This window comes from Daphnia magna, linkage group LG6 (assembly GCF_020631705.1).
Source record: "Daphnia magna isolate NIES linkage group LG6, ASM2063170v1.1, whole genome shotgun sequence".
In the NCBI taxonomy this organism is placed as follows: domain Eukaryota; kingdom Metazoa; phylum Arthropoda; class Branchiopoda; order Diplostraca; family Daphniidae; genus Daphnia; species Daphnia magna.
The window spans coordinates 7,453,512-7,474,730 of record NC_059187.1 but is presented as its reverse complement, the minus strand read 5'-3'; the positions used below and the strand labels follow the sequence as shown (position 1 = coordinate 7,474,730).

The 21,219-nt window shown below is 40.9% G+C and overlaps 1 protein-coding gene and 4 long non-coding RNA genes across 6 annotated transcripts; 2 read left to right on the top strand and 3 right to left on the bottom strand.

Moving 5' to 3' along the window:
* Positions 1 to 255: 255 nt before the first annotated feature.
* Positions 256 to 1,490, bottom strand: LOC123473850. Its single transcript, XR_006648170.1, has 5 exons — positions 1,478 to 1,490; positions 1,357 to 1,416; positions 1,020 to 1,289; positions 418 to 953; positions 256 to 347 (listed from the first exon to the last, which is right to left on the bottom strand). It is a non-coding gene; the product is annotated as an uncharacterized LOC123473850 (long non-coding RNA).
* A 6,752-nt stretch (positions 1,491 to 8,242) lies between these two features.
* Positions 8,243 to 9,379, top strand: LOC123473854. Its single transcript, XR_006648175.1, has 2 exons — positions 8,243 to 8,754; positions 8,923 to 9,379. It is a non-coding gene; the product is annotated as an uncharacterized LOC123473854 (long non-coding RNA).
* A 10,092-nt stretch (positions 9,380 to 19,471) lies between these two features.
* LOC123473849 lies at positions 19,472 to 20,077 on the top strand. The gene is made up of 2 exons (XM_045175393.1): positions 19,472 to 19,686; positions 19,807 to 20,077. The coding sequence occupies exons 1-2, from the start codon at positions 19,472 to 19,474 to the stop codon at positions 20,018 to 20,020; spliced, it is 429 nt and encodes a 142-aa protein (XP_045031328.1). The 3' UTR covers positions 20,021 to 20,077.
* LOC123473852 lies at positions 19,680 to 20,198 on the bottom strand. The gene is made up of 3 exons (XR_006648173.1): positions 20,073 to 20,198; positions 19,964 to 20,016; positions 19,680 to 19,906 (listed from the first exon to the last, which is right to left on the bottom strand). It is a non-coding gene; the product is annotated as an uncharacterized LOC123473852 (long non-coding RNA).
* A 100-nt stretch (positions 20,199 to 20,298) lies between these two features.
* On the bottom strand, positions 20,299 to 20,890 carry LOC123473851. Of its 2 annotated transcripts, none has more exons than XR_006648171.1 (3): positions 20,717 to 20,890; positions 20,587 to 20,623; positions 20,299 to 20,525 (listed from the first exon to the last, which is right to left on the bottom strand). It is a non-coding gene; the product is annotated as an uncharacterized LOC123473851 (long non-coding RNA). The 2 variants fall into 2 exon arrangements; XR_006648172.1 differs by having other exon boundaries at positions 20,299 to 20,522.
* Between the last annotated feature and the right edge of the window lie 329 nt (positions 20,891 to 21,219).

Below are 21,219 nucleotides of genomic sequence, written 5' to 3'. Positions count from 1 at the left end.
TAACCTAACCTAACCCACCGTAGCGTTTTCGCACTACAACTATTTCACTTATTTTAGCCATCGCGGGCCTTTTATTGTTTTTATATTATTATTTTATTATTGATCAACCTAACCGGTACTTGGTTTTAAACTAGGCTATCCCGTTGCTGTATTTTAAATTGAATAATTGCGCAATAGCGCGCCACTTCACCATTCAGCCCGGTTCAGCCATTGACGTATGCCCAACTAAATCTCGAAGGCGGACACCCAGTGGCCTTATTAATTACAGCTTCAAAACTGTTGTACCTTAAATTCACCGTTAACGCGCGGCACTTGTTTCGCGTTAATTTCAGTTCCGATGCAAAAACCTGAAAGTAAAGAAACGTATCGATGAAATAATTTTATATATCATATAACAATTCAGCATGCTTTACAGACCACTTCTCGTGACTTCATTCGCCTAATTTTTTTATTCTTCACAGCCAGCTTCCTCTTTGAAATCATTCTATTTTTGTTAATGACGCTTCTCTTCCTGATGTACCTCAGGGCCTTCGAACATGCAGTGCAAAGCTCACTGTTCACATTTGATAAAGAGCTACAGCGTGACGACCGAGAAACATCGCCATCCCTTGAAATAGCGAATTTTCCCGTAACGTTCACTACCAAAGAATTCGCGATTCCTTTGCACACATTCTGGCGGTCGAGGGTTTTGATAAATCCACTTTGTTCGTCATAGTCGCGATAGCTACATTTGCCATTCGGCAGTGAAATTAGTTTACCCCCAATGTGGAAGGACAACCTTGTTGTTCATAGAACTCTTAGTGTCTTTATCACAACATTTCCATCATTGGTATCCAACCATGTCATGCAGGCAGCGGTTTTGCCGTTATAATTCCAGTTCCAAGAGTTAGATGGAAGTTTCACATTCTTTTGTAAATATTGAAAGGCAAGTGCATCTATGGCAGAATCTGCATCTACATCGTAAAAAAAAACTTTTAGTGGGAAAAGTTACCATGAAGTTAAAGACAAGATGCAATTACCATTACATCCAACAGAAGCCTCAGCCAGGTTAACTTACTCAAAAAAAGGCACATCATCTGTTGAATGGCCATTTAATTCTATCGTATGTGGGCTTTCTGGCTGTGACGTAATAGAAATGTTGGCAGAGTCAAGTGGCAATGACACGTCAATTGGATTTGAGCTACATTGTGTGGTGGTATTGTTTGAGACAACAGCGGAGGATTCTCTACATGGAAAACCCAAAATGGAAGAAATGTTCTTTGATCTTGAATAATGTTTCTTCTTCACAACTGAAGGAGAGAAGTAACATGTCATAATCAACAAATTTTACTTAAATCAAAGACAAATGTTCATTACCTTGATTTGTACTCAAAGTTGTCAGTGGTCGATGAATATTTCTTGTTCTTGTAGCAGTGTCTGTGAGTAGAAAATTTAAGTGATCGAAAAATATCCAAAGGACAACATAATACCAATATACCTAGAAGATGCTTTGGCTTGACTCGTTGAAGTCATTAACTTATTTGTGTGTGTTAATTGACTCGTTGGAGTCATTAACTTATTTGTGTGTGTTAATTGACTCTTTGGAGTCATTAATTTATTTGTTTTTATTAATTGACTCGTTGGAGTCATTAAGCTATTTGTGTTTGTTAATTGACTCATTTGGAGTTATTGACTTTCTTGTGTTTGTTAATTGACTCATAGGAGTTGTTAACTTAATTGTGTTTGTTAACTGACTCGTTTGGAGTCATTAACTTATACCTAACCCATATCTCTGATCTTTTCAAGCTCGATACCTAACCCTGGGACAGTAGGGAAAGGGAAAAAGAAGAAAAAGCTTACGGAAGGACAGAAGAGGAGGCGCAATCGGTATACCTTCGAAAAAGAAAGGAAAAAACGTGAAGCAGCAGTCGCCGCAGCCCTCCAATCGACTTCTTCAATCCCAATCGTTTCTGAAAGGTCTGTGGTTTTTACTTCTGCCGATCTGCCCCTTCGTCGCGTCGTTACCGTTGGTCCGTCTGTTGGTCCCATCTTTCCAACTACATCTACTGTTCCATTCGTCACCCCCAATCCACCAGCACCAGTCAGGGAGCAAGGAATTCCAGACAACCAGAAGGTACCTTGCCACAACTACTATTCAGCCAATCACTTCCCATGTGAGGAAGAAAGAGTCCGGAAATTTATCCAAAGGAGAAGAGAAAGGGAGCTCGAGCAGGTCGCACGGCAAAGGGCAATAGAGGAAAGAAGGGCCAGAGAGGCAAAAGAAAGAGAAGAGAAAGAGAGAGGAAGAAGAGAAAGCAAAAGAGAAGAAAAAGACCCAAAGGAGAGAAGAGAGAGAGGAAGAAAGGAAAGAGCTAAAAAGAAGAAACAAAACCTGCATGGGAAGGTGAAATTTATGCTGCCAATAAGGAAAGAAAAGGAGGAGACCGTTGCAGAGAGGGAAGAAAGAAGAGCTAAGGAAAGGTGTGAAAGACTAAAGATTGCAGAGGTGGCAAAGAAGAAGCAAGAAGAAGAAGAAGAGATAGAGAGGATGCGGATGAAGATCAATTTTCTCGACTAAGTGTTCCATTGTTGTTTCAGGAAAATCTCGTAATTGACACATATTTAACCCAGTGTATCACATCTTGCACCCAAATAAACCAGTTGCCACATTTAATTGACGCATTTAGTGTCTTAATAACTTCGCTTGGTCCTCAATTAATTCAGTCGTGTTTCGAAAGACCAGTTCATAATCATAGGACACATCTGGTGTCTTAGATGAACCCAACTCGGTATAATCGACACATATAGTGTCTTACAGCCCAGTGTTGGTCCTTAATCGACACATTGGTGTCTTAAGATACTATTTCCAGATCTCATTAGACGAAACTTAGCCGTTGTCGCCACCCCAGCCCCGGCCGCGATCATCCGGACCATGCTAGACTCCGACATTAGATACGCAGGATCAGATAATGAATCGTTTCAAGCATGGTTACAGCTGATTAATCGTAAAGCCTTAGCAGAAGGTTGCCAAGACACAGATAAAAGGAGAGCAGCCATAAGCTCTTTATTCGGCAAGGCTCTCACCTGGCACGAGGAGATTGGCATAAATCTACCTCAGTGGGACGATTGGATAGAGAGCTTGCGCGGAACCTTCGAAATCCTATTAACCGAAAGCCAGTGGCAAAAACTGGTAGAAGAGAGAAAACAACTGCCGAATGAAACCGGTTCCGCATATGTTCTTGACAAAGTCAAACTATGCCGACGAAGGGCCATTCCTATTAACGATGCGGAACTGACCCCTTATCTCATTCGCGGATTATATCGTCCAGAAATACGCTCGGTGCAGTCGGTGCGGGCGGATTTCCCTGATGGGAAATCCGCCCGCAACAGTCAACGACTTTCTCGTCGAATTACGCCGGCTAGAGGCGATCACCGTATCCCCGACGGATGCAGCAGGAGCCATGACTGGAATTGCTTCTCTTCCTCCTCCAAACACCAACGATAACCGCTCGCTAACGCAGGTGATAGAAGCCCTTGCCAATCAGGTAGCCTTTCTAACCCGAGCCGCCAATCAAACCACCTCACCAGGGCCAGTGAAACCAGCACTAAAACAAGTGACGTTCGAACGTCGATCGCCGGGATCAAAAACGAAATTCAATGCTACAATTGTAATGCATTTGGCCACTTTGCACGAGATTGTCCGCTACCGAACGCTCGTTTCCCTAAGCCAGCTGCGAATTCGGAAAACGGGCAAGCCGCCCCGTCGAGGCAGGAGCGGCAATAAATGAACAAAAATCCCTCAAACCCACCAACCTGGCGCTGATCGAAGTTCACATCGCCAGGGTGGGGCCCGTGAAAGCTATGGTCGACACTGGGGCCATGTTTAGCGTAATAGAGAAGAAGATGATCCAACATTTATTAAAAGAAGAGTTTCTAGTCGGCGGAACTCTATTGAGCTTCAATAAAGAACGCGTCCCAATAGTGGGAGAAATTCCGCTAACGGTCAGATTCAAAGACCGAGTGGTGGATTTGCAAAAAGTAAGGGTGGTAGAGCAGGCGTTGTTTCCCTTGATCTTAGGAGTCGATTGGATGGGGGAAAGCAACGTCGGCGTGAGGCCAAGCCACCAGGATCGGTGTCAAATGGAAGCCATTATCTTTCCTGAGACAACTACCAACCACACGGACGAAAAACTCAAGAAAGAAAAAACGGGCGATGGCAATGGAATGCTGGCAGCAATCACTCTTTCGCCCGCGATGCCTCCTACACGAGCCAAACGATACGTGATGGAGCCATGCGTCATCCCGGCCAAAACGATGAAATTTGTACACGTAAGCATTGAAGAAACTACTAGCGAGACAATGATGGTAGAAAGGGCTCACTCAGCCTTTCCCAACAAAGAATGGATAGTTCCGCACTGTCTAGTAGGTGTGGAGGGCAAACATGTTCGCGTACCAGTAACAAACTTGTCCAACGAACCCCTGATGCTCGAAAAGGGTCAAAAGTTAACCCGGATCAACCCATGGGGCGTCGACGATGAATCGGAGAACAGGGACGAGGTGTGTGGGACATTAGGAGAAGAAAATACGTATCTGCCAGATGAAATAAAGAAAAAAATGACAAATCAAGTGAAAATTACGGCGGAACATAAAGTCGCTCTTCATAAAATGCTCGATAAGTACGCCGGTTGCTTCTCCAATGAAGGAAAGATCGGAGTGGACGCCAAGCACGCTCATCGCATCGACACAGGAGACGCGCGCCCCGTAAGCGCACGACCCCGGCGAGTCTCCATGTACGAGCGACAAATAATAACCGAGCAAGTAAGAAGCATGCTATCCAAGGGGATCCTCGAACCATCCAACAGCCCATGGAGCGTCAACGTGGTGCTAATCAAGAAGAAGGACGGTAATCTACGGTTTTGTGTGGATTATAGACCGCTGAATGCAGTCACTAAGAAAGACGTATATCCAATGCCCCGACCCAACAACCTTATCCAAAGGGTAGCCGGGGCGGCGATCTTTAGTAGGGGAGACCGGGGCTATTTGGGACAGGGGTTAGGTGGGACATCGCCGTTTTTGGCATGTTCCCATTTTTTGAAAATATTAATTTTTTAGCCAAACATGTGAAATGTTGTTACACACGTTGACAAAAAAAATTATTAAAATCTTATAATTTGTTTAGGAGATGGAGGGAAAAATCGGGTTTATTCCATTTTGAGTGAAATCCCTCCCATAAAAAAAAACAAATAAAGGGTACTTTCTAAATACGTTATAAAAAAACCAAAGCAAACATTGAAAAGGAAATTCATTCTCCTTTTTTTTGTGTTAAGATTTTTTTTGTGTAGCTGTTATCGTTTAGGTGTAATAAGTAAAATGAGTCAAGTGGTTTTTGCGGGGCAATTTGGGACATCGAGACTGGGGTTGTTTGGGACGAAGTACATTTAAATTACATTAAATTTAAATTACAATTAGCTATTTATAACATGTAACTATCGATTAAAAAATAATCCCTCCCTTTTTGCAGCTAAAGCCAACCCCCATAACAAAAAAGGAAAATTTTGAAGAAAAAAAAGTTTAAAACTATTTTTTTAATTGTAACAATTTATTTTCGATAAATTTTACACATTACCCGACGCGAAATATAATTCGTAATCGAATGGCTATAATAATATTAAATAAATCTAATTATTTTAGGATAAAAAAGAATTTTATGGAGCTGTCCCAGGTAACCCCGTAATGTTTTAGTGTTCAACAAAAAAAGGTCTTTCATTAAATAATTTGCTAGAGAATTGTGTATTGGACAAAACCATATTTTAAAAATATCTTTAAATAGAGGACATGATAAGGTTTAACATGAATACAACAAGTTTAATGATAATTTATTTTTTTATTCAGTAAAAATTCTTAAAGTTAGTTTTTATTTTTCTGTCCCATATAGCCCCGGTCTCCCCTACTATGGACATAAAGAACACATTTTGGCAGGTTCCGGTACACCCCGAAGATCGGGAGAAAATGGCATTTGTCACTACAGATGGCCTCTACCAGTTCAAATATCTTCCCTTCGGGCTCTGCAATTCTCCTGCGACATTCGTCAGAATAATCGACCATGCGCTACTCAATCTGAAATGGACACACTGTCTAGCATATATAGACGACATCCTGGTGTTCGGATCCAATTTTAAGGTACACCAAATGCGGCTAGAAGCGGTTCTCACTGCCTTCCAGAACTCCAACATAACGCTCAATGTAGAAAAATGCAGCTTTTGCGTCCCGCACGTGAAATTTTTGGGTCACCTAGTGGACGGCGAAGGGCTCCGACCAGACCCCCAGAAAATTGCAGCCATAAACAAGTTCCCTACGCCCGTGGATGTCTCATCCTTGAAAAGCTTTCTCGGATTAGCCTCGTACTATCGCCGATTCATCCGTCAATTTGCCCTTATAGCGGCACCTCTGCATCAATTGCTGAAGAAAGAAGCGCCCTGGAAATGGGAACTAGAACACGAAATAGCTATGAGGAAACTACAAGATACCCTCCTAGCAGCGCCGACCTTGACCCACGATGATGATGATGGCGATTTGATCTTAAAAACCGACACCAGTAAATTTGGTCTAGGGGCAGTCCTAAATCGCGTGAAAGAGAAGGTCGAACGGCCGATAATCTTTATCAGTAGAAGGACCTCTAAAGCAGAAATGAATTACCATAGTAATGCCCTAGAGTGCCTCGCTCTAGTATGGGCCTTGGATAAGCTAAAACCCTACGTGTATGGGAGAAACTTCACCGTCTTTACGGACAACTCGGCATTGAAATGGCTTTATTCAAAGAAGGACATAGACGGGAAATACGCCCGCTGGATCTTAGCGCTACAAGAATTTCAAATCCAGATAAAACACATCAAAGGCCACCTGAACGTCGTCGCAGATGCCCTCTCTCGCTTCCCAGTAGGAGATCCAGAGGAAACGGATCTTCCGGAAGCCATGTGCTGTGCCGCGGTAGGAAGCTTTCATCCTCCCGAAGAAATCGCGCTCCTTCAACACGACGATAAGGCAACAAGACTCATCAGAATGCAGTTAAGAGAAGACGGAGCCGCTGCGAACGAGTCATACGCTTTGAAAAAAGATGTGCTACACCGAAAAAACCGTCAGGCTGGAAGGAAACTTTTACTGGTGGTCCCTTCATTTCTTAGACGGGAGGTGCTAAGCGCTTGTCACGACGATCCTTCTGCAGGCCACATGGGAATTGAAAAAACCTATCACAAATTAGCAGAACGCTACTGGTGGAAAGGGTCCTGGAAGTCAGTGAAGGCTTATGTATCTTCGTGCAGAGTCTGTCAATTCAACAAACCTATATCAGGCCGAACGGAAGGCAAATTAATGTCTATACCTGCCCCTAGCACGCCTTTCCACACCTTAGGGATGGATCATATTGGGCCTTTCCTACCAACTCCTCGAGGAAACGTACACGCCTTAGTAATGATGGATTATCTGAGCAAATGGATAATCGCTGTTCCATGTCCTGACGTCAAAACCAAGGGGGTTGTGGACGCCCTCAACCAAATCCCTCAGTACGGCATCATGAAAAGGATCATTACGGACCAAGGTACCGCGTTCACTTCAGAAACTTTCGCCCTAGAAATGGAAAAATCCGGCATTCAACATGTCCAAGCAACTTGAGAAAGACCACAAACAAACGGTCAAGTCGAAAGGGCCAACAGAACCTTAGTATCCACCATAAGAAGCTAAGTAAACCTCTCTCATAATGACTGGAACCTCCATATTCCTATGGCAACGCTAGCCATAAATTCAGCCCGGCAGTCAACCGCAAAGCGCTCCCCGTTCGAGTTAATATACGGAAGAACACCGGTCCTGTCGGGAGAAAACGCCTTCCCCTGGCCAGTCAAACGACCCGAAAGAGTCAAGCAGTTCTTCCGACGAGTCACTCGCTGGCGAGCGGAAGCCAGTAAATTAATCTCAGATTCCCAAAATCAAAGCAAGCGGTTACTCGACCCACGCAGAAGAAATGGTCGACAATATATAAAAGGCGACCTGGTCCTAGTCCAGAGGAACATCCGAAAAAAAAGAATGACGAAGAAGTTTCTATCAAAATTCATTGGCTCATTTGAAATAGTAAAGAAAGTCTGCCCCACTACTTACCTGGTCGAAGATCCTCCAACCCGAAGAAAGAGGCAAATTTGGCGTCGGTTTAATGCGCACGTCGCTCAGATAAGGCCGTTTCGTGCCCCTAATGAAACAGAATGGTGACCTGAGGACTCGGAAAGCGACACAGAGGACGAACATACCGAAGAAGAACATGAACCGACAAAATCCGCTCAAAATCCGAACAAACCCGGGGACAATGGGAACGAAAACAGGGAAAACCCGGACGACCAACCCGTCCGACCCACGCCACGACCCGATGGAACCGTAACCCAAGCCGGAAGACAAACTTACCCACCTCCTTGGCGACTACAAAATTTAAATTAATTTATAAAAGTATTTATTGCATTTAAGGGCCTTAATTTATGAAATGTACGTACAATTAAATTGATCCGTCAAGGCAGGAGCCTTGAAATTGCAGGATGGCCGAGTGTTATGAAATGTCAAAATCTATTCATGTAATTGTTAAGTTGACCGCTAGAATGCGCGGGCATGTACTTTGTAAGAATATTGTTCCCTACCTTGACCTGATTGCCCCGCCCTTGACCAACCCTGCCCTCTTGAACGATAAAAGGCCCCCCCTGCAGTTTTGGCGTTGCTGTTGGAGAACCGTTTGAGCTAGAGGTACGGTCTGTGAGGTCTTATTTTGTGAAACAAGTGTAAAGTTTATGCCGTGGCAATACAAATTCGTTACTTTCGAACAATTTTGTTTTGTGCTTCTTAACAATACAAAGAGGAATTGATTCAGGTTTCCTTTATTTGTTAAGTAAATTTTTGTAATTTTTCATACAGAAGAAAACAGCGCGAAAAACAGTCATAAGCGACTACTTTCCCCATTGTTGACAACGTTATGGAGGGAATGTTATGACTGATCCGGGTAGTCAGCGCCCCTAGCGAGTGCCCCAAAATTTGTCCGCGGAAATAGCAGACGAACAGCCCAAAACAGGCCTAGCAGACGACAGTTCTGGGACCTCTAATGTTAGACCATGGCGAGACGGTCTCGAAGGGTTGAGACCGTCACCGCTACATCCCAGTGGGACTATCCCGGCCCTCTGATTGGCTCTCTCAACCCTTACACCCTTCCATGTATTTCTGCTTTCTACTCCCACATTTTCCTGATACACACAGCGTGGTTTTCCGTGGGAGTGGAGTTCGGGCTTTGATTTGTTTGTTTCTTTGTGTATTTATATTATTTACATTTATTGTTTGCTGTTTGTTAAGTTTTACAAATACAACATTTTTACTTATATTGTCACACGAGTTGTATTTGGAACAAGAATACACGAATACAACAAGTGATGACTTAAATTCTAGACAATTATTCACTTTTAACTAGTAACAATAAGGGATGACCATACCAAACTCGGAGAGCGTCTGAAGACTCCAGGGAACTACTCCTACGGAGCCTAGCTCCGGGAGCTCACCCGATGGAGACTCATCTAACGCAGATTCAAGGCAGCGTTTTATACCGTCGCGCGAATTACTCCCCTTCCGGACTGCATATCTGCGTATCTTTCTTAGAGTGGACTTCTCCCGATAATTTCTTCACCACGATCGCAGCTTTGTCCAAGGAGCGGATGACTCATATCTGCGAAGAGATAACCAATATCCCTTTTCACCCGCGACAATATCAATTGTTTTTTTCATTTTATATAATAGACTGAATTAAGTACCGGTGTGTTTTCTTAAATTAGTGTGAATTGGGCCATAGGCACTTGGGTTGGCGGTTCCAAAACCCGATCAGGTAATGATCGGGAAAACCATAATTCTAAAAATTTTAAAAGGTTAGGAATGGATATATCTTTATAAGATCTGTCCATTTTTTCAAAAATGATGCTTTAAAAAATACCCATTGGAAGAGTTACCCGATTTGCCAATTTTCAGGTAGGTCGGTACGGTTTACGGGTATCCGGCCCCCCAAATAATAAGTAAAATTTCAATAATTCCCCCCATTTCCACCCCGCGCGCCCTTTTCTCTGTTAAACAGAGAAAACGCGCGCTTATGAGGGGGCGACAAAAAGGCGCGCGGGGTGGGAATTGGGGGGGGGGGAGAAAGGGACAAAAACGGGTTAAAAAGAAGAAGCCTAGAGAGCAACCACATCGGGCGAGCCAAATAAAAAGCGGCTGTTCACGGCACCCCTTCACACTGCAACGCGCCGCTAGGGGGTCGGCTTGACCCATACTTAGAGATACTAATAAGGTCTATACCGCGTTTCGTTGGTCTGTACAACATAGTCTCACTACATATGTATTAAGTAGTACATAGCTGCAGATGCACTTTTCCTTATGACCAAACTGCCGAACGCCCATAGTGTTAGTCACTTGTTTTTTGTTTTTATCTTTAGAAATAAAATAGACAAAATGGACCCGATGTGCAAAGAAATTCAAAAAACAACTTGTATCTTTCATTAGATTTAAGGAAAGAGGAGACAGGCTAAATGAAAAAAGAAAAAACGATCGAATATTAAGTCGATCTGCTGGGACAGAGATGCGTTTCTGTGGTTTTTACAAAAACAAGAGTTCAAGTTGTTCACTTAAAAAAAAGAAGAAGACCTTTAATGAAGATACCGCAGCAATTTCAGAAGCAACATTAGTCATTTCTTCAAAAACACTGGAAAGCTGTGTAGTTCAGTCTCGATCTAGTAATGAAGCCGAGGACAATCTTACTCAAAACCAACTTGATTATCTTGTCGAACAAGTGAATTTAATTGAGTGCCAAGAAACTTTCATTCATGAAGAACCAGAAGAATCTAAAATTGAAAAGTCAGACTGGACTCGAAGAACCAATGTGATTTATAAAAACTGGGCTGCTGTCAAACAAAATTTTCTATAAGCTTTTGTGTCTTCAAAATCATTTGCTACTTCTTGGTGTTCGGACTGTCAAGCACCACTTCTGCAGTACTACATTTCCTGTGACAATTGTCGTATGAAGAGATGTGAGAAATGTGATCAAGCTTTTCACAAATCTCATCCTTTTCATCTGTGTACTTTCTACAGACCAAAGATATTAATGATTCTCAGACAGCTCGAAGTCGCAGACTGAGTTTGAAAGACAGTTGCAGAAATGTTCTGAGAAAGTCCAAACAATAATTACTACAATAAATGAACAGACAACACTCGAGGGTGAAAAAGTAACCATTGAAAATTATTACAATGGAATTTTCCCATGGCAGTCTTCTTCTGAAAGTAATATTTTGCTGTATAAATTAGACTAAGCGTTAATGACAGAATTTAAACTTACTTTTTTTTTTCATTTTCATTTTAATCCAAATATCACCTGATCGATGCATGTGTAACAGAATTCCCATTCTGCAAGCATGGCTTCTTCACTTTATCTCCCCCGCATCCCTCGTCACACAGCCTCCACTTGAACCTACCATAAGACTGCAAGCAGCAACAGAATAGACCTTTTTCCCATCGACTCCCCAAAAGACACCTGCATCGCCCGAAGCTCTTACATCAGCCGACTAACACGGAAGCACCCTCGTCTAGCCACAAAACTTCCGAAACATCTTCCTACCTGTTCCCACGTCTAGAATATTCATACACCTGCACCGCACGCGCCAAGACATTCCACCTTTTTTAGATTAAGATCCCAATGCATAAATAACCGTAGGTTTAGAAATATTTTTACTAATTATTCACTTAAATCCTAGTTAAGTGACCTGTCCGAACTGTCACCACAGTTCGGGGGTGGCTTTAACACAGGACTATTAAATACTAATTTATACTTCAAATTCACGCTTTCTACCGTAAATCTTACAACTTTAAACTATAATTCTTCTCACCCCTCCGTGACTCATCCGAGCGGATGGGTACCCCTTAACCTCCCTAAAATTCGACTTAAGTGAGTTGACAGAACTGTCAACTCCAGTCGGGGGTGGCTTTTGCACGGAGCCTTCTTTCCCTATGGTTTTCTTTATTCGGGTCACGGCCGCATCTTTTCCATATAAAAGACCGTGACTTTTCCTCTCATAGTCAGTCGTTTTCCAGTTCTTCTTCGTTACTCTTCAGCTCATTCTTAATCTATTCTCTAGTGACTTAACAGTATCGGTAAAGCTCAGTTAAGTTGACTTGTGAAGTGAATATTTTCCGCTCACGCTACCCAACTGTTCCAACTGGTATGTCACACCTCTATTTATTTATGTCTGTAGCTTAGACTTAGTAACCAATACATTTGCATTGTGGATCAGCCGTCTCCTTTTTATTTATTTTAACCGCTTTTAATTTAATTATTCCGTAAAGGGAAGAATGGTTAAATACATGATCCCTTTACATCTGGTGGCAGCGGTATTTGAACTTATCCACAATGTCATTGTACACGGGTGCTAAGCCTAAAATTTTTAGTAAACCAATAAAGAGTACTGTCCGTCACGGATCTGAACCTTTTTTGCCCACCTTTGATAATCTTACCTCTGTACCTGTCTCTAAAGTAAACCTTGATTTATCTGAACCATCTCTTCACCAAAAGAGACCCACTCGTTCAACTGTTAGCCTTAAAACAGTTAAGTTATTACAGCTTGGGTTAAAAAATTCTAAAACTATTAGGAAACCAAAATCTTTTAAGTGGCAAGATATTAAGACATCTATTAGTAATAGTCCTTCACTTCTTGCTCGCACTATTGACTGGCTTCGGCAGTCCCAATCTACTTCAGATTTTGAAAGTGACAGTGAAAAACCGCCACGCGCTTTATTACAGGGCTCCTCTCCACAACTCCCCTCCTCCCTACCTGTAGTTAATGACCCTAAGATAACCTTTACAATTCAGCCGACAGCCACTGAAATAAATAAAGTTGAAATTCAGGAACCTTTACCCTCGCCTAATTCTAGCAACTTTAATTTTGACAGCACTTTGCTTAGCTCATTAAATGAACATCAACACGTCGATACTACAGATATATGTGAAGCACGCGCCGTCATTAACCCACCCTGTCAATTACCAACCGCATTCCCCATTACCTGTAGAACATTTACGGCTAGCCCTATTTGCACTCAAGAAAGCCTTACAATCCAAGCAAATTTTACCGGTTCACGAACAAAATTATCTGATTGCGCAATTAAAATCAATCAGCAATTATCCCCAACTATCAAGCCCGAAACCGTTAAAACCATTGCCCAACCTATTGCCCTTGCTAGACGAAATTCACTCCCTTCTAAATCAACCGTTAGACCACACACGCCCCTTACGGCCGTTGTCAGCAACAATTATCAAAATCTTTGTCGATCGCTTGACGGACTACACGGAGCATACATTAAAAAATCAGAAAGCGACCCTCAAATTTTTGAACGAAGCCAATCGTTACACTCACTTCATCAAGACGCTGACTCCAACGAAGACGCAGAGCAGCAGGAAGAAACAGCATCCAATCCCTCACGGCATTCTCCGTCACCTATCCTTGGGCCTCGTAGAAAAAATTTGCACAGCTCACTCAACGACATTCATCAACGATTTTCTTCAACTCCCATCCCTACTACGGCGCCTAGTCAACCTTGCAGCCGTTCCAGACCTAACCCACCAACTAGTTTTAAATCTCCTCTCACACCTGGAAAACCTAGCGGATCTTCCGGAAGCAATACTGAACACGGTACAATTCACGGCACAGCAGCTAAAAGCCCTCATCAAACGAGAAGACCAGCGCACTTTAACGACAACGTTATCATCCGACAACACAGTACAAGTCAAAGCAGCTGCGAAAGCCTCATCCCCATTCTCACAGTACAGCAGGCATACACACAACCACCCTCTGGCGGAGACAAATCAAAACCAACTACAGATAAACGAGACAGCCAGCAAATTCCACACAACGCCACATACACCACCACGCGGAGACTTAACGCAACTTCAATCAAAACAAAGCAGCCAGCGCCACCCGTCACGCAATCGACGCCAACAGAAAACAACAAGCAATTCCACAGAAAACAAACAATAAAAATGGATCCACTTCAGTATTCATTGGTGACAAATGTCATCCCGATAGGAGATCTGCAAGAATTACAAAAAGGACAACGCGCGCAAACTATGCTCATCCAACTGCAAAATTTTACGGGAGGACCATCAACTCGTTTTGACCGCTGGATTAAACTATTCGAAAATATTGTCGCTATGTCAAACTGGAACGAAAAAGAAAAAATGAATATGTTGGTGACCAAAATGGCCGGCTCTGCTCATGATATCCTACAAAATATCCTAGAAAGCGTCACTCAAGATTATAAAGAAGTAAAAAGGCTGCTACAAGAACGTTTCCATGGAAACGAAAATCAAGACTTTTTCCAAACCCAACTTGAAGAAGTAAAACGACATCCAGGCGAAGCTATTCTTGATTATGGTTTCCGCCTCAAAAATATTTTTGAACATGGATACCCCAAGGGGGAAGATGACACAAAAACTGACGAAACAACACGACTCCAAATGCTGCGACAAAAATTTCTTCAAGGGTTAGACAAAACTCTTAGAAACAAAGTCCGCTACAAACCTTTCACTACATACGAAGCCTTAGTTGCCGAAACCAATAAATACGCTCTACGTCTGGATGGAGAAAAAGAAGAAAAAGACAAAAGAGAATTTATTAACGCAGTAGAGAACAACTCCACCAGTATTGAGATTTTAAAAGCAATAGAGAAACTACCTGAAACCATAAATGCCCTCGCGACAGGTACCAGGTATCCCCAAAAGGTCCCTGAAAAAGATGGAAACCCCCAGAGACCTGCTAGCGCAGACCAGGTAGAAAGATTGGAAAAAGCAGTGACTCGATTGATAGAAGACAGTGATCGTAACAGAACCAGATTTTCCAATAATAGTAATATTAGACAAGCAAATTCATACCAAACAAGCAACGGTTACAATCAATACAGACAAAATTACAATACTCCACAAAATTACAATACTCCACCTCCCCATTTTGTGAGCAACCCTCCAACCAGGTACCAGATTAATAACCCTCCATCCCGACCCTTCTTCACATCTCAATATTCCCCACGGTCAGATCTGACTACCTGTCATGCTTGTGGCATGAAAGGCCACGTAAAAAGGGATTGTAGAAACAATCGAGAACAAAATACAGATATGCGACAACCCCTCAAATGCTATTCTTGTCAGCAGATAGGACATAGAGCGAATGAATGCATCCATAGACAAATGCAGCAAAAGCCTAATATTCCTGGTCCATCTCATGGACAGGGAAACGCTTAGGTACCAACTGCAGCTTTGGGTCAGTTGGTAGGCAAACCTCTTTTTATGGAAAAACCCGGCAGATTTCTCACATTACAATTATTCAAAATAGTTCAGCACCCCGTATTTCCCTTTTTATCGATAAGATTCAATTTGATGCGCTGTTTGATACAGGCGCTGCAAGAAGCCTTTTACACGAAAAAGTTTAAAGATTATTACCGTCGGAAATGCAACTGGCCAGTGCTGAGACCGACACAGATTTATTTGACGTACAGAATAGAAAATTACAGACCCTAGGGAAGGTAAAGCTACCTGTCCAATATGGAGAATATATACTTGAACAAGAATTTATTATTACAAGCGGAATTTCTGAAGCATGCATTTTAGGCGTTGACGCTGCTTTTAAACATGAGTTCGTACTATGTGGGCGAACTAAGACTATTTTTTTGGCGAGAGACAAAGCAGGAAGAGCACCTCTGTATTCAAGCAATAATTTAATGACCTCAGTCAAAAAGGTGACGACGTTCCCATTGACTTGCACGGTCATTAGAGCCAGAATGAGTAGGTCACAATATCAATTGCTTCCTGGCTTTCCGTTTCTGTTTACTCCTAGCAAAGAGCTACCGGAGGGAATTACAGTAGATCAATTTTTAGGCGAGACAAATGATAAAGGGGAATACAATTTGCTGATTCGTAATATTTCAAGTAAACTCATTAATTTACCGCGTGGAATTTTATTGGGCAATGTCGAAACAGCTTGTCAGTTAATTGGAAAAATTGACGTAAAAGATGAAAATGACACAATGCCAAATGAAGAACAAGCGGAAATCGACACTTACATTTCTAACGTAGAATTTCAATATAAAAAACCTTTAATTAAATTATTAAACGATTTCAAAGACATTTTCGCTACAACAGATTCTCAATTAGGATATACCGGTTTAATTAAGCATAGTATAGACACCCAAGGAAGAAGCCCTATCAGACTTAGACCCTATCGAGCAGCAAGGAAGCATCAGGAAGAGTTAAGACGACAAATTAAGGAGATGTTGGATAAAGACATCGCCGAGTTATCTACCTCTCCCTGGGCGGCACCTGTTGTACTCGTAGAAAAGAAAGACGGAAGTTTACGATTTTGGGTAGACTATCGTAAATTAAACAGCGTCACTGTAAAAGATTCATTCCCTTTACCAAGAATTGATACCACTCTCGACCAACTACACGGAAAAAAGTTTTTTACGACTCTTGACCTAGCATCTGGCTACTGGCAGATAGAACTAGAAGATTCAGCTAAAGAAAAAACGGCATTTATCGTAGAAAATAATTTATACCAATTTAAAAGAATGGCTTTTGGATTGTGTAACGCTCCGGCAACATTTCAAAGAACAATGAATTACGTTCTAAGAGACGTCTTAGGAAAGAAAGCATTAGTTTATTTGGATGATGTCATAATTTTTTCAGACACATTCGAAGCCCATTTAGAAGACATACGCGAAGTATTCAACCTTTTAAAAATCGCTAACCTTAAACTTAAACTCAAAAAATGCCAGTTTATTAAACATTCAGTAAATTATTTAGGCCATATCATTTCTAAAGAAGGGATCGCACCAGATCCCGAAAAAATTGATAAGATTCTTAATTATCCAGTTCCTAAGTCAGCTGACGACATCAGATCTTTTTTGGGACTAGCAGGATACTATAGACGTTTTATTAAAGGATTTGGTTCGATTGCCCAGCCACTAACAAAGAAAACTCATAAATTAGCTTTAAAAGAACCTTTCGTTTGGACTGACGAAGATCAGGTAGCTTTTGAGACCCTCCGAACATGCCTTACAACTAAGCCTATTCTGGCATATCCCGATTTTAGTAAGCAATTTTTACTTTTTACTGACGCATGTAATTATGGAATTGGAGCGATATTATCTCAAATTCAAGACGGTAATGAAGTAGTCATTGCATATGCCAGTAGACAACTCAGAAAACCAGAATTAAATTACGCTACTGTAGAAAAAGAAGCCCTCGCAGTGATCTTTGCGATAAAATCTTTCCGCCACTACCTGCTTGACGAACCTTTTCTGGTCATCAGTGACCATAGTCCTCTTCAATGGCTACAAAATCAAAAAGATAATAATGGGAGACTAGGTCGGTGGGCAATACAACTAGCAAGTACCAACTATAGAATACAATACAAACCAGGACGAGTACATCAAAACGCAGACTGTTTATCTCGAATAAAAGTCGCGGTCATTCAGGAAAAAGGCAAACAAAAAGAGATCTGTCTAAAACAAGCAGAAGATCCTCTTTGCATACACATTAGAAATTACTTAGATAACGGCGAATTAACTGAGGAACATCAAGTTAATAATCCTGTTTGGGTTAAAGAAATTGAATTTTATCAAGTAATCGACGGTGTGCTATACCGTAAAGATTTTTCCACCAAAACAAAAAAGAGAAACGAAGTAAAATTTCAGGTAGTCTTGCCTCTTTTCCTTCGTCCATTAGTATTGAAAGAACTTCACGATGAACCTTTATCAGGCCATCTTGCCTATCAAAGAACGTACCTTAAAGTTAAAAACAATTATTATTGGCCATCTATGAGGGCCGACATCAAAGAGTATTGTAGAGTGTGTGAGGCTTGTTTAGCCAATACAAAGTCTACTTTACGCGCTTTCTTACACCCTCATGAGCTAGCAAAAGCACCATTTGACGTGGTGGGAATGGATTTTATGGGTCCTTTCACACCACCGTCAACAAATGGAAATAAATATATTATGGTCATTACTGATTATTTTTCGAAATGGACAGAAATAGCAGCTCTCCCTGATCAAACAGCTGTCACAACAGCTGATTGTTTCATGAAATTAATAGTACAAAGGCACGGTCTACCAAAAGCGATAGTGTCCGATAGAGGAACGAATTTTACATCGGCAATTTTTCGCCACTTATGTAAAACGTTAGAAATTAATCAACGGTTAACGACAGCGTATAATCCCGCTAGCAACGGACAAACCGAAAGATTCAATCGTACGTTAACAACAATGCTCAGAAAAGAATTAAAAGATGGACAGCATGAAAATTGGGAACAAATGATGGGAGACGTATGCTTTGCATATCGTAATTCCGTTCATTCATCAACATTAGAAACGCCATTTTTTCTTTTGTATGGACGTGATCCCAACCTCCCTATCCACAACTTTCTCGATGCTGTACCACTTTCCACACACTCTCCCACAGATTATACAACCCTTATGCTAGAACGACTTAGAATAGGTTTTCAAGTCGCTCGCGAAGAAAATCGAAAGGCAAGAGAAAAACAAAGGGAGCAATATAACAAAAGAGCAGTATTGCACGAATATAAAGTAGGGGATAGAGTATTGATAGATATCAAAGTTCTTCCACAAGGAGAAAGCAGAAAATTCGTCTCGAAATTTAAAGGCCCATACAGAGTAATAAAACTGTACGATAATAAAACAGTCGACATCGCCGATAACTCTTTCATGCCAAGACGAGTCCATGTCAACCGACTCCGTCCCATGTTCGACAGCATGATATGGCGAGACGAATTTTGCCCAGACATCGAAAAAGAACAAGAAAATCTTTTGCACGAGGTAGATCTCGAGAGTGACACAACTCTAGAAAACAGAGATAATAGACCTCTAGCGGAGGGTAATATGGAAACTTCTCAACTCTCAAAGACAGATAGCGATCTGCAACAGGCAAATGACGATACAATCGCCACAGAACGTCTAAACGAAGACAACACAGAAAATGACACTTTAGAAATAACTCTTCTAACTTCCCAGCCTGACCCTACTATCGTAACAACTGATCCCACTTTTACCGTCCAACAAGAACGCAGTAAAAGGATTGTAAGGAAACCTCAAAGGCTAATAGAGGAATAATAGAGTCTGTAAATATTTATAGCCCTTGGTTCTCGCGTACATGTTCTTGCAAACAAAAAAAAAAAAAAAAAAAAAAAAAAATTTTAGAAACAAAACTAAATAAAACTAAAGTAATAAAAATTAGAAAAAGGAAGATCTTATGATTATGAAAACCCAAGCCACGCTATTTTTTTTTAGGCCCACCAACACGTGGCCTAATCCAGGGAAAGCTAGGGCTATATAAGCAACAAGCACTCGAAAAAAAGAGCCAGTCTATTTTTCTGTTCCTAAAATGGAAAACAACTTTTTCGACGAAGAGTCAATCTCGAGTGAGGAGCTCAATCAGATAGGTTCTTATTGGAACACTGATTGGGACTCCTACTACGAAGAATCTCTAGTAAGACCGTATTCGCGTCAGGAAACCCCCTGGCAGCTCATCTCGTTCGGAGACCCGCGTTATCAGGATCTAGATCCTGATGACCCGGTGTATATAGCAGCCTGTAGGGAGTAAGTAAACTAGATCGTCCTTATTATTTTTATTTATTTATTCATTTGTTTTATTTATTTTTCTCCCCTAACAAAAAAAAAAAAAAAAAAATCGTTTTTGTTCCTTTGGGGTGAGCGTAGCCTAAAAGAAAAGCAGGAGAAACAGGCCATCGCCGAGAAAGAAGAAGTAGCCAAAGCTTACGAGGAAGCTTTGGCTAAATCGAAAAAAGAAGACGAAATCCTAGAAGAAAAGAAAGGCGAAATCATCAGATATGCCAAAGGGAAATTTTTTCCTTACCTAGCCGTTTCGGTTCCACGACGGAACCAAACGACTGGGATACGGCATCAGACCTAAATAGGAAACTTGTTTGTCAGCGTTGGTTCGAAAACCAAGAAAAAAATGACACCTTAAAGTCATTCGGCATTGGAATGGGCCTACTCCTGGGCATCGTAAGCCTGTGCTTGCAATTGTTCCAGCAGTAGGAGCATTATTTTTTTTCCCCATAATTTTTTTGTCTTGTTCTTTTCGACCTTAAAATCAAATATAATTTTTGACATTCTGAAGTTATTATTTATTAATTCACTCTATAAAACAAACAAACAAAAAAAAAATACATAATTAAATGGAAAAAGTAAAAGAAAAAGATAAATAAATAAAATAAAATAAAATGGAATAAAAATAACATAAAATAAAACAAATAAAATATAACAATAACAACATACAACAATATGTATATGTATATGTAAATATAAACAAACTTGTAGAAACTATAAGGGAAAAACTTTACTTCCCCTTTCTACTTGAATAAGATAAGAGAAAAAACAGTAACTGCCATCTAGCGGTGAACTGTTGAAACCTACTAAAACAAATAAAGCAATTTCATATTAAACCAAATGTAAAAACATTCAAAACCAAAATACCTTTTATACTCCCTATTCAAACGAAAAAACACAAAACCTGAAATTCAAAAAAATACAAAAAAAAAAAAAAAAAAACACAATTTAAATGCACAAACAAAGAAATACATAACAGTAAACCAAATGAACTCACCGTTTTGGATATACTCCTTGAACACCCACACCCTCAATCTCCACAAATAACTGAAAAACTATAAATATAAGAAATCTCAGCAGGGAACACATATACAAACTTACCTATCCCAACTCCCTAATAAACTCCGACTACCAGCACAAACATGGCGACTAGAAGCCAAACAAAAGCAGACGTTGACAGCTCCAACGTTGCCAAATCAATTTTTCATTCTCCATTCTCTTCTAATAAATATATATTTTTTCCAATTAAATACATAAAATTATTCCCAAATTATATTATTTCAAAAAAAAAATAATTTATCCTTAAGAAAAAAGCATACATAAAAGTAAAATAACGAAATTTAATAAACTAAGTATGTCCCTATGTTTCTTCCAAAAACACCACGCATACCCCATCTAGCGATCATTTCAACACCCACACTTTATACAACTTCACTATATGTACAAACTCCACTATTCTCTCCTTCATCATTCATAAAATGTTTTTTCCCTAACCAAGTT